Source organism: Vipera ursinii, assembly GCF_947247035.1.
Source record: "Vipera ursinii genome assembly, chromosome: 7".
Lineage (NCBI taxonomy): Eukaryota > Metazoa > Chordata > Lepidosauria > Squamata > Viperidae > Vipera > Vipera ursinii.
The window spans coordinates 66,351,686-66,365,637 of record NC_139521.1 but is presented as its reverse complement, the minus strand read 5'-3'; the positions used below and the strand labels follow the sequence as shown (position 1 = coordinate 66,365,637).

At 39.9% G+C, this 13,952-nt stretch overlaps 1 protein-coding gene across 2 annotated transcripts in view; it reads left to right on the top strand.

Annotated features, from left to right (window-relative positions):
* ARHGAP24 (Rho GTPase activating protein 24) overlaps window positions 1-7,603 on the top strand; it is a 416,617-nt gene extending 409,014 nt beyond the window's left edge. For both annotated transcript variants that reach the window (XM_083367563.1, XM_083367564.1), the window contains one exon: window positions 7,287-7,603. In XM_083367563.1, the coding sequence (XP_083223689.1) occupies window positions 7,287-7,530 (244 nt within the window). In that variant the 3' untranslated portion in view covers window positions 7,531-7,603. The remainder of the gene's footprint in view (window positions 1-7,286) is intronic.
* The last annotated feature ends 6,349 nt before the right edge of the window (window positions 7,604-13,952 follow it).

Below are 13,952 nucleotides of genomic sequence, written 5' to 3'. Positions count from 1 at the left end.
TTTCGAAACAAGGCGCTTGTTAAGCAAGAACTACCTGTGGTCAGGTGAGTTAAAATTGTGGCACATGGTCCTTTCAGATAGGTGGAAGAGGGGAAATCATTTAAATTATACATGCCATGACAGAAAGCATTGCATGAACAAAGAGAGAAGGGCGTGCGTGGGGGGGGGAGGTCAGCCTTTAGCTTAATTTATCTCTCATGGCTGGCTCAGGAATTCTGGGAGTTGAAGTCCATGAGTCATAAAAGAGCCAAGGTTGCCTATCCCTGTTTTAGGGGATTATGTATCACTCACATCCTCCACTCTGCCTCCAAGTAATCTAAAAACTCTGGCATGAATACTAATGAATATCCCAATTTATTTTGTTGGATGCCATGGGACAGAGCCGAAGACCCTTGGAAAAGGAAATGAATTTTCAGAGCAGGACTAGATGGAAAAAAGTCCCTCTCTAAAGATTGCTGCTTCAGATTCATAGCAAGGTTTTAATGAGCTGGGGGGGAGGCTTTGATTTATTTATGGAAAATTGCAGATGAGCCTCATAAATGACTTTTAACATTTCAGTCATGAGATGGTTCTGTGTGCTGTAAAGCTGGGGCCAGTAAAGAGGCAGATTTTAAAACAAAATAATAAATAGAAATGGCATTGTGAGGCGGGCTTGCAGTTCTGGCTGTGTTGAGTTTCCCAAACGTCTGCCATCTAGAGAATGTAATTTCTGGTCTTGGTAACAATAGATTTCCATTGTCACGTGCAATCCTATCTAGAGGAAGATAAGACAGGGAAGAGTGGTTCCTTTTGGTTCTAAAGGAAATAATTCAACCACAGAGGTAGCTTTTTATGAGGTTACAAACAAGATCCTCAGTAAGGAACAGCAGTTCCAGTTCCATATTGATTGGGTTCATACCTTATGGTAATTCATCTTTTGTTTTAAACCCAGTTTGTTGCCCAAACTGCACAGGTTAGATTCATCTACTGAATTAAACCACAGTTTGGTTTTGGCTTACCATGGCAAGTGAACCCAACAGAATAGAATAGAATAGAATAGAATAGAATAGAATAGAATAGAATAGAATAGAATAGAATAGAATAGAATAGAATAGAATAGAATGGAATGGAATGGAATGGAATGGAATGGAATGGAATGGAATGGAATAGAATAGAACAGAACAGAACAGAACAGAACAGAACAGAACAGAACAGAATTAGAATAGAATAGAATAGAATAGAATAGATGGAAGGGACTTTGTAGGCAGTGGTGGGATTCAAATCTGTGAACAACCGGTTCTCTGTGTGGATGTCGCTTCCGGAAGTCCATTCTGGGCCAGGGCAACAAAACATTAGCTACCGGTTCTACCGAAGTGGTACGAACCGGCTGAATCCCACCACTGCTTATAGGTCATCTAGTCCAACCCCCTGCACAAGCAGGAGACCCTAGACCATTTCTGACAGATGGCAGTCCAGTCTCTTCTTGAAAGCTTCCAGTGATGAAGCTCCCACAACTTCTGGAGGCAATCTGTTCCATTGATTGATTGATTGTTCTCACTATCAGGAAATTTCTCCTAATTTCCAGGTTGAATCTCTCCTTGATCACTTTCCATCCATTATACCTTGTCTGGCCTTTGGGGGCTTTGGAAAATAGGTCGATCCCTTCCCCTCTGTGGCAGTCCCTCAAATATTGCAACGCTGCTACCATGTCTCCCCTGGTCCTTGATTTAGTTTTTTGAAAAGAAAGATGACATTCAGTAAGTTCTCTCCAGCATCCATTTGCTCAGCTCTTCAGAGTTTTGAAGGTCAAGCAATCCTTGCTACGAATGTATTCATTGCACTTAACTTTCCAATGGGATACTCATTCACACATCCATTCACACATTGTTGAACCACTGTCAAGTCTGAAAGACTTTGCAGCAAGAGGCTTTCTCTTCATCCTGACTCTTCTGGACTCCAGGTGCAACAGAAGATTGCCTGTTTATGTCAGGGATAGGCAACATTTGAAATTTTAAGGCTATATCATGGGTATATTCACAAAATGATGTCAGGACAAGGTGATGAGATCACTTCTCATCTGCAGTACTCTTTACCCAGGAAAGGTGTTCTCCATAACCCAATTTTCTTTTTCCATAATAATTCTGTTTTCTTATTCATAATCCTTTTCTTTTTCTCTTCCATTAATTTCTATCACTGTTTTCATTACCACTGGTGATGGTTTCCATAACTCAGAACAGGCCATCCAAGCATATATATTTTTTGCATCTACACTCCAGGTACCTTCCTTGAAACAGTGTCATCCGATGGGACCTAGGAAGCCTCCCTTCTCTGTGATGGTGCTTACCTGCATCCAATGAGATTCAGACTGCCCTGACCCTGTTAGCCTTTAGGACAGGGGTCTTCAAACTTGGCCCTTTTGTGACTTGTGGACTTCAACTCCCAGAATTCCTCAGCCAGCGTGCCTGGCTGAGGAATTCTGGGAGTTGAAGTCCACAAGTCATAAAAGGGCCAAGTTTGAAGACTCCTGCTTTAAGATCTGCCCTTGAGTGTTGGTGTTAGGATGTTGATGAATTTCTCCTCCAAGTGTATATGTGTATATATGTATATGTGGGTGTGTCCAAATGAGTGTTTTGTTCTGATTGTTGGTTGTTTTATTTGTTGTGTACTGCCTGGAATTAGTTCTTGTGAGTTTGGCCTTTAAATCAAGCAAGCAAGCATAAAGGGAGCTATACCTCATGTCATCAAGTTGAGGATGACTCCCTAAAAGTCCAAAGCCCTTAGAATCAGCTGTGATCTACTTTGTGAGGAACGTGACTGTTCATCTACTTGCCTCATCTTTGCCATTGCTTCAAGATACAATGCACACCCTGTCTCCAGGTGATTTGATTACTATTGTATAGCTCAGTGATCTTGTTGTGTTGGGTTCTTCAGCTAAGCACAAACTTTCTGTCGTCACTGGAAAAGCCTCAGATTGTCATTTTCCTTAGTGTTTCCAGTTACTGTCACATAGTACAAGAGAATTTTCTATTCTCTTGGGGTTATTTTGATTTGGATTTAAGGATCTTTAACGCAGTTGCCACCTCCTTGTGATTGACAAGCCACATATGCTTTAACCCAGGGGTGTCAAACTCAATTTCATTGAGGGCCGCATCAGCATTGCAGTTGCCCTCAAGGGGCCGGATAGGTATGGCCAGGGTGGGCATGGCCTACTTGGTGGGCGTGGCTAGAGTGCATATGGCCTACTGGGTGGGCGTGGCCAGCTCTACATCGTTCACATCAAGGGTGCCTATGGGGCCCGGGCAGGAGTGGGACCGATCTGAGGGTCTCTGGCAGAAGGAGGGTCTCTGGGCCAGGGCAAAGGCAATGGGGACCGTTCCCTCACTGTTTCCAGGATGGCTTTGCGGGCCACATGAAACCACTTTGTGGGCCGGATCCGGCCCCCAGGCCTTGTGTTTGACATGTCTGCTTTAACCGTAGCCAAGGGGACAAAGCTTCATGTGGAATGCCCTCTTATTCTATATAAAATAGTAAAGATGGGATAAAGATCTAATAAAGACATAAAAATATTAAAGATTTGTATCCTGAACGTAGCCTGGCTGTGTTTGAGAATCATGTAATTTCTCTAGTCTCCTTCCAGTTACTACTTGTGTTTTTAGCTTGGGCTGGAGATTTTATCAAAGATAAATACTAAAGTATAACTAATTAAAGGTAAGCTTGGTTCCATGTTTCTTTTCATTCTTTTTTTACACATGAGCATCTGTGTTTCTTCTAACATCCTGGCAGTAATCTAGATGGGAAAAGAAACTTTCTGGTGGATTTTGGGTGGTCAAATCCTATTCAACTACAAAGAGGAATTGGTTTTTTTCTTTGTTGGTATCTGGTTAATTGTGAACATGTTGATCTGGATCACACATCGTTACATCATGATCATACAATAGAGGAACTATGCCTTCTTCATAATCAGTATATGAATTGTGTACATGAGCTTTCAGGAGACATATTTTGCATAGATATTTTATTTTATATATTTTATTATACAATGAGGGCTGGTCTCTTCTGAGCTGAGCAGTAGAAGAATTGTTTCAATGCATACAATTTTGTCTATAAATATTTATAAGAATGAAACACCTGCACAGCTTAGCATAAATATTTTAAAAAGATGAAGTGCTGAGTCAGTATAATTAAAAAAAACTGGCCTACAATAAACGTGTTTATTTATGCCTTGTTAAGCAAATATTCAGCACATAGGTAGTCAAGTCTGCAATTGATGGGCAGTTAGTGACAAAACTGTGACATACTTCCTGCACTAAATAATGCCGTTGGTGGGCTTCCAGGTTTTCCATTCCCCATAACATGAAAGAAAAAAAAAACACTCCTGTGATCTGTGAAATACTTGTTCATAAGATGCTTTGTTTCAAATAATGCAATAATTTTTTTCAGGCTAATCATTAAAATGGCAGCTGCAATAAGATTGAGCCTAACATAATATTAAAAAAATGTATGCACTCCTGTAAGGATTTGCTACTGACCTGGTTTGCATCAATTTCCTCTTTACTATCTTTGCATAAGAGTTTTTTTTTAAAGTAAACTTGCTATTATCGCTGAATATCTGATTTAATAATATTGGACTAGTTTATGTCAGGACAATTGCTTTATGAGCTTGGTCATAAGTAATAAATATCTGATGGTCACCTTTCCAGTGTGAGAAGAAGAAATCTAATTATCTGGGGGTATCAACGTCTTGCTTATAAATAAACATTTTTATTCTGGGTAGGTGTTTATAGCTACAGCATCAGAAAGTGGTGTTCAGAAATAGAAAAAGAATATTAGTTGCTACTCTTTCGGTGCATAAATTAACAGAAAGACAGGCAAAATAGTTAAGTACACAAAACATTTTCAACTAAAGGGTTTTATTGGCAAAAGTGCTTTTGAAATCCCCTTTCATAGCTACCACCAATTCTGATTAATGGATGCTGGAGTTTTGTGCCCATGTTGCTCAATAACCCTTAGGCAGTCATCAGTGAAAGCTTTTCTTCTTTCCTTAGACATAGAACATAGAATCAGAGGATTGGAAGGGACCTTGGAGGTCTTCTAGTCCAATCGCTGGCCCATGGCAGGAGATGTTATACCATTCCAGACAAACGATTGTCCAGTTTCGTCTTGAAAACCTCCAGTAATGGAGCACTCGGAGCTTCTGGAGTCAAGTCATTCCCTTGATTAATTGTTCTCACTGTCAGGAAATTTCTCCTTAGTTCTAGGATGCTTCTCTCCTTGATTAGTTTCCATCCGTTGCTTCTTGTCCTGCCTTCAAGTGATTTGGAGAATAGCTTGATTCCCTCATCTTTGGGGCAGCTTCCCAAGTACTGGAGGACAGCTATCATATCAACCCTAGTTCTTCTCTTCATTAGACTAGACATACCTAATTCCTTCAATCATTGCTCATTTCCTTCCTTCCTTCCTTCCTTCCTTCCTTCCTTCCTTCCTTCCTTCCTTCCTTCCTTCCTTCTTTCTTAAAACAACTTTAATTTTGATCGAACAAGTTAAAGGGTTTGCTATTTTAATACATACCCTATCAGAAATGACCATGTCAAGTTTAAAATAGATAACTGAGAATGGAAGGTGTAAACTGTGGCACCTACCATCTGTAGTATGACAGATAAGTGGCTACTAATTTATGGTAGAAAAACCATACCAATAAAATATTTGTGAAGTAATAGAAGTAGGCTTGACTGAATTTAAAGTTTTTAATCTGCTCATCTTTCCATTTAGAACTTTTTTCTTCACATGCCCATGGTTATTTGAGAATCTGTTTATTTTAAGTTTGAATTAAAACTGTTTGTATTTTATGCCATTTCCTTAAATATAGTGATTTGACATTGATACTATTTCATTGGAACTGTCTTCTCCATATGCTCCAGTTTTCTACATTAGATTCACAAAGGCACACATTTTTCTGCAGCCTTTAAAAAACATTCTTTTTAATTACCAAACTCCACTTGAAAACATGTACAAATTTCAGTTTTTTTGTTGGCTTGCAAACCAATAGTACCACAGCATTAGTTAAATTCACAAATGCAAATCAAACAGCTTTCTCAAATCTACAGATTGGAATACTCGACTTATTCACGAGCCTTTGCAAATATTTTTATTAAAGTTATATATTGCTGAATCTTTATAGACGTCAAATCCTTACAATTAAACCATGCTGTAAATAAAATATCCATGATTTTAAGTAAATGCCTTTCAATCCAAATCATGAGAGAGATCATGTAAGAATTAATTTAAGAAATTTATCTTACTAGCTGCCCATTAGCTATAGCCTTGAAAATCCATTTTAGGATCTTTGCCTGAATGATATAATTATATGCCACAGGTTTTCTGACTATTTATAATACCCAAAAGATGCTCAAAAGCGAATAAAAGAATGCAGTTAATTTTTATTAAAACTATCCTAACAAGAAAAGCAAGACATTTTGAGATTCTGGTGTCATAAGGGGCAAGGATTAAAAATAAAATAAATCAAAATCAAAATACCTAAAAGAAACAAAGAAAGTAGACTTGAATAAAAACACGAAGCACAACAAGGCATAACCTTTTCATTTATAATCTGTAAGCCACCCAGAGTCGCCTTATAGGGGAGATGGGTGGCATAAAAATTTAATAAATAAATACAAATTTTTATATTGCTTTGCATTCAATTGTATACGGCCCAGAGATTTTACAGAATTGGGTGGCCCTCTGAAATTCACTAACTGACTAATTAACAATAACCTTTTACAAGGAAAGACAAGGTCAGGGAATTGATTACCATAAAGGAAAACAGGAACAGGAAAAGTTGGGAGATGAATAAAAGAGAGTATTTGTAGCTCGGGGCTGAACTGTGAGGTCCTTGGGCTCTCTGAGCTTGGTTCTTGCAGATGTTTCATTACTCAACTAGGTAACATTATCAGTGCTAGCCTCTTGTATGTAACCAGAGACCATACCCTAATCTCTTCTAGCACTGATGATATTAACTAGGATAATTAAACATCTACAAGAAAACAACTAAGCTCAGAGAAAACCAAGGAGCTCACAACGCTAGGAGAATTGGTAGGCTGTGCAGGATCAGTGAGATGAATCAATTTGACCTGAAACAGAGTCACCAGAGATAGGATAGATTTATATTCCTAGAAAGACACCAAAGTAGAGTCAAACAAGTGGGCAGATTCTGCAGACGTTCTCTCTCTGCTTATATACCAAGGTAGCAAACAGATCTGTTCAAGTAATCTTCCGCTTTTGCCTTATCTGTCTCTACTTTCCATTCCCAGCCTTGAACAGCGGAATCTCTCGCTAGAGACCGAAATGATGAACCTCCACGACGAATTAGAGCAAGAGAAGAAGAAGTTTACCATGGTCGAAATCAAAATGCGCAATGCTGAGCGGGCCAAAGAAGATGCGGAGAAACGGAACGACATGTTGCAGAAAGAGATGGAGCAGTTTTTCTCAACGTTTGGGGAACTGACAGTTGAGCCGCGTAGGACAGAACGAGGAAACACCATATGGATCCAGTGAGGGCTGTTCCTGCTGCTCAACAAGACTGTGGGATTCTGGAAAGAGGATGGCTGTGATATTTTGTTGCATTGTTTCTCAGCCTTGGCGACTTAAAGATGCATGGACTTCAACTCCCAAAATTTCCCCAGCCAGATTTGCTGGCTGAGGAATTCTGGGAGTTGAAGTCCACGCATCTTCAAGTCACCAAGGTTGAGAAACACTGTTTTATTGTAACAGGTGACTGGTCACCTGACTGAGGCTAGCACTCAATGTAATGTTATGAGACCTCGAGAGACTCTACATGACTGCATCAACCAACCTTTTCTCTGCAAGTTGCTTTCTCAATTGAGAAATCCCTACTCCGCTATCCATCATCATGCTACTGTTAAGTGTTACAACAGGCTTTGGGCTTAATAGATTTTAAATAGGTTATGTGGGGCGGGGGGGTACGATAGAAAGAGGCAAAAGATTATTTTAATGCAAGTCTTATATTTAAACTGTCAAATGTTAACTTCATTGCAATCAAGCTTTTCTCCCTTGCACTTAACATAGTAAGCTATTTTTGGCCTTGTGTTATAATCAGCTAATTTTGTATATTACTTCCCCCCTTCTGTTGCCCTGTCATTGCAGAATTAATTATATAATATATATAATATATGTATATTTATACACACACACCGTCACACACAAGTCTGTGTCTTTGCGTGTGTATATATATAAAATGTTAGCTATTAAAACAAGAGAAAAAGTATTGTGTGATTGTGCTGTTTATGCCAACTTTGTTGCCCATGACCAAAAAGGAAAAAAAAACCAGACTGAATTGTAAATAATTTTATAAATATATAACATGAGCATTGATTATGTTTGTTTTATTTTCGCCTTTTTTCTTTGTGTTTCTAATATTTCGTTTATAACTGTCAGTCCTGACCTGACCTGTGCACTTACATCTTCAAAAGTCTCTCCTATGGGTCACTGCATTATATCTGCAAGATCCAAACATTAATTATACACATAATTTGCACTGGAATTCTGGGAATGGTTTTGAAGTGGGTGACCTATATCATAATCCTGACAAAAGTCTGATCATTAACCAACTGACTGACTCTCTCAGAAAAAGGAAAGGAAAAAGGAAACAGCCATTCACCATGTTGTAATAGAGCTAATAAAAAAATACTCCTTGACTTATGACCACAATTTAGCCCAACATTTCTTTTGCTAAGCAAGACAGTTGTTGAGTGAGTTTTGTCCCATTTTACAACATGTTAAGTGAACCACTGCAGTTGTTAAGTTAGTAGCATGTTTGTTAAGTGAATCTGACTTTGACTTTGATTGTCAGAAGGTCGCAAAAGATGATCACATAACTCCGGGAAGTTGCAACTGTCATAAATATGAGCCATCTGCCAGGCATCCAAATTTTGATCACGTCATGAGAAGAGGGGATGGGAACCTTATCTGTGCTGACAAATATGGATTTGTGTGTGTGTGTGTGTGTGTGTGTAGGTAGGTAGATAGGTAGGTAGGTAGATGGACGGATGGATACTTGTGTGTCCTGGGCTGTTGAAAGTTCAAGAGAAGAGATGGAAACCTTACTTGTGCTGACAAATATGGATATATGTGTGTGTATGTGTGTGTGTATAGATAGCTATAGATAGATAGATAGAGACAGAGAGATGATAGATGATGATGATAGATAGATAGACAGACAGACAGACAGACACCTGTGTGCCCTGGGCTGTTGAAGGTTCAAGAGAAGGGATAGGAACCTTATCTGTGCTGACAAATGTGTGTGTGTGTGTGTGTGTGTGTGTGTGTCAATAGATAGATAGATGATAGATAGAGATAGAGATAGAGAGATAGAAAACTTGTGTGCCCTGGGCTGTTGAAGGTTCAAGAGAAGGGATGGGAACCTTATCTGTGCTGACAAATATGGATATATATAAGGCATAAAGTCTCTTCTCCCCACCTATGCAGCAATCTTCGTGTCCCCAATCATTTCTAGATTTGTATCTCTTCTCCGTACATCACAATGTTAACAGCAGCTGCTGCCACTTTTTGAAAGCCCCACTTTCAGTCTTGGGAGCCCCTCAGACAGGGTGTCCATGTGTATCTCTCTTGCTCACTCACTCACTGTGTGTGTGTGTGTTTGTATGTGTGTATGTGTGTTTATATGTGTGTTAAAAAAATCAAGGGGGCAATAACCATGCAACTGAAGCCCCATTCCTTTTTTATCTGCATTGTGACACATTAAAAAGAGCAGGCATTTGGACGATTGTTGCCACCTTCCTTGACTTTTTTGACATGTGAAACACAAACACATTCCTCACTGCCATAAACCAACAAGTCAGTCTTCCCTGCTTTTCTATTAAAGGCTTGTGAGGTAATGGGACATTGTGAGAAGAACAGACAGAATAAAAGAGCTGGAAGGCAACCTTGGAGGTCTTCTAATACAACCCACTGCTCAAGAAGGAGACCCTGTACTACTTCATACAACTGGCTGTCCAATCTCTTCTTAAAAGCCTATAGTGTTGGAGCACCCACCATTTCCGGAGACAAGTTGTTCCACTGATTAATTGTTCTCAATGTCAGGAAATTTCTCCTTAGTTCTAGGTGGCTTCTCCCCTTGATTAGTTTCCATCCATTGCTTCTTGTCCTGCCTTCTGGTGCTTTGGGAAATATGAGGGCAATTTGGAAATAAAGCTCCATTTGGTTATCAATGACAGACATTCGCAGATATAGAATGTTTATTCTGACATAATCACCATTCAAATTGAGACCCTTGTCATAATGTCTTACAAGGTTTGAAATTCCTTAGTAGCAGCTGCTTGGCGCCAAAAGATCCCAACGGAACTGCTTCAAAAGTTCTTGGGTGCGTCTAGTGGTGTGCCGACGAGCATTATCATGAACCATCACACCGGAAGTCAGCATGCCCCAACACTTGTTATGGATGGCTCATCTGAGTTTTTGTAACATTTCACAGTAGACTTCTGAACTGATAGTAGAACCATGCTCCATGAACTTCACTAGCAGTACTCCTTTGACATCTTCACATTTGGTGGGATTTGCTATGGCACCACTTCTGGTGTGGTGTTGGTTCACGATAATGCTCGCCCGCACACCGCTAAATGCACCCAATAACTTTTGAAGCAGTTCCGTTGGGAGGTTTTTGATCATTCTCCCATAGCCCAGATTTGGTGCCGAGCAACCACTACTAAGGAATTTCAAACCTTGTAAGACATTGTGATAAGTGCCTCAGTATGAATGGGGATTACGGTATGTCAAAAAGTAATGGAATGTTGACTTCCGGTGGCGACGCGACGTCGAAAGACAGCCGTTTTCGGGCTGCCCGCTCCGCAGCTGTGTTTTTCCATCGTAAACAGCGCCGATCAGCTGTTTAGATGGATTTGAAGCCCCCTCCTCGGGAGAAGAGGAGGGGGTGAGGCCCCAGGTAGGGGTTGAGCTCTCCGGGGCCGCCTGAGCTGAGAGCTTGGGCGGCTGAAGGATGAGCCCCCCCCGAAGCCTGGGTTGCTCCGAGCTGCGCAGCGCCTCTGCTCTGGGATTCTTGGAGCAGAGCCAGGCGTTAGCAACCACCCCTGCCAAAAGGAAATACTTTTGATTATCAAGATGCAGGCAGAGCGGTACAGGAGGTCAAGGTGAAGTGGACTCTTTATTTTTACTCTCTAGCTCAATGGATTTTATAGCTTTAAAGTGAAAGTGCGTAATAAGTGAAAGTGGGGGAAGATGGTGGCTAAAACTTCTAAAGCTCTTCGGAATGCGAGGTCTTCCCTGGTGCAAGAGACCTCACTGCAAGCTTTGCTTCCTCCTGCATCTCCCCCGGTATTGACGCTTAAGGATTTACAAGACGCTCTTGGAAAGCATGCACAACTGATGTCTGATATGATGGATGAAAAGTTGAAAAAGCTGGAGCAGAAATTGGAGGAGAAAATGGAGAAATTGGAGAAGAAGATGGAAGAGAAGCTGAGAGCAATGAGGGTGGACATCTTGTCTAAGGTTGAATCCGTAGCTGAATGTGTGCTACAGCTGGATATAAAAGTGGAGGATCTCAGTCAAAAGAACTCTATATTAGAAGCAAAGGTATTAGAAAATGAAAATATAAGGGATAAAATGGACGAAGAATTGAGCCTTGTTCAGTATAATCAGATGCAGTATGCTATTAGAATTAGGGGGTTTAAAGGAGAATGGTAAAGAAGATTTAAAGCAGCTGATTTCTGAGGCTCTGGAAGGGGTACTGGGCCAGCCAGCATCTGAAATTGAGGGAAATATGGATAAAGTTTTTCGTGTAAATTCATGGATTGCAAGACAGAGGAAGTTACCCAGAGATGTGGTGGTCTATTTTACAAAGAGAGTAATTAGAGATGAAGTCATTCAAGCTGCTTATGATACTAATTTGATAGTGGCTGAGCAAGAAGTTTTGGTTTTAAAAGAGATCCCTCCGAAGATCCTAAGGAGAAGGAAAGATTTTGCATTTCTAGTACAGGAACTTAAGAAATGTGATATTAAGTTCAGATGGGAGATTCCAGTTGGGTTGGTGGCGACGCACGAAGGTAAAAGACATCGTTTGGTTACTGTGGCTCAGGCACGTGATTTTTATAGTAATGTGTTAAAAGCAACCCCCCTATCATTTTTGGAAGCTGCAAAAGGATACGGTGTGGGAAAGTTTCAAGATGTTGCAGATAGACAGACAGAGGACAATGGTGTTGGAGGGGATCAAGCCACAGTCTCATCGGTTGCTGCAGGAGGCCAGAAGATGACGCGTGCCGCCCTAAGAAGAGCGAGACGAGAGCAAGAGCAAGACCAGCAGAAAGTTATGGAATCTTCAAAGTGTGCTTACAGTGAAGATGTAGGAGGAGAGCGGTCTAAAGAAGTTTTGGGGGTCATGACAGAGGTGCTCCAAAAGTTTTGGGGCGTTAAGATTGCTGATTAAATTTTTAGATTAGAATGTCAATGGAGTAAAATTATTATAGAGGAGAAAGAAGGTGTTTTTTTTCTCTTTTTTAATATTTTACACAATTTAAGATTGATGTTATTTGCTTGCTAGAAAAGTATATTAGGGTTATGGACTTAAAGTATGTGTTGAACTAAGAGTGGGTATGTAAGCTCCTAATTAACAACAAGTTGTCTTAGAGATTGCCTAAATTTTTTTTTATATACTCTTTTTATTTGAACTTTTATTTGAACTTAAGGATGATTTGGAACTGTGAGACATTTGGCATGATACATGCAAGAACTATTTTTGATTATAGTTTAGTTTGGTCAGAGATTATTAAGATTAACAGAGATAAGTGCTTTTGGCGCGTAACTGAGAATTTGTTTGGAAATTAGAGAAAGGTGGGAGAATGCAAATAGCAGGTGAAAGTTTTTTTTTTCTTTTCCTTTTTTTTTGAAATTAATATGAATAAGGACTGGGATTAAGAAAATTTATTTTGAGTAAAGATCTTTTTCTGTTTTCCTCTTTTTCTTTTCTACTTTATTTGTAATATTAATATTGTTTGTACTCATTTTATATGAGCTAGAGAGAGATAGAATTTATAGTTTATTGTTGATAACATAGGGGTGTTTATGTTTGTTTTTTGATTTTATGCCCTGTATTTAGCTCTGGGAAGTCGGGGGGGGGGGAGGAGGGAGTGGGGGAGAGGGATAGGGGTGGGGGAGGGGGGATTAAAGTCAAAATGTATTGTAAAACTTTTTAAATAAAAAAAAAAGTAATGGAATGTTGTAGTTTTCTAATGTGTATCATAAAAGTTCTGTATCTGCAAGTGTCTGTCATTGATAACCAAACAGGTTTATTTCCAAATTGCCCTTGTAGATTGAACTCCTCTTCTTTGTGGCAGCCCTTCAAATATTGGAATGCTGCTATCATGTCACCCCTAGTCGCTCTTTTCACTGGACCAGACAAACCCAATTCCTGCAATCATTCTTCATGTGTTTTAGCAGTCAGTCCCCTAATCATCTTTGTTGCTCTTCTCTGCACTTTTTCAGAGTCTCAACATCATTTTTATATTGTGGCAACCAAAACTGGATGCACTATTCCAAGTGTAGATTTACTAAGGCATTTTATATATAGTACCAACGCTTCACGTAATATTGATTGTATCCCTCTGTTAATGCAGCCTAGGATTGCATTGGAGGTGCTGAATTGTTGGAGGGCCTTGTTCATGATAAGGCTTAGGATTCATCAAAGCTCTCCATGCCAGATGGTTATTTTCTCCACAAAGAGGGCTCCATGATCATTGGATCTTGCAAACAGAATTTCTGCAATGTCACAAAATGGGCAAGTGCAGGTGTAGCTATGTCACAAGCTATATGACAAGGCAGGAGCAGAGGCTTTCTTAGGAATTATGTCAGGCTACATGGAGAGCCAGGCTTGCTGTAGTAGCTAAGACATCAGGCTAGAAACTGGGAGACTGTGAATTCTAATTCCACCT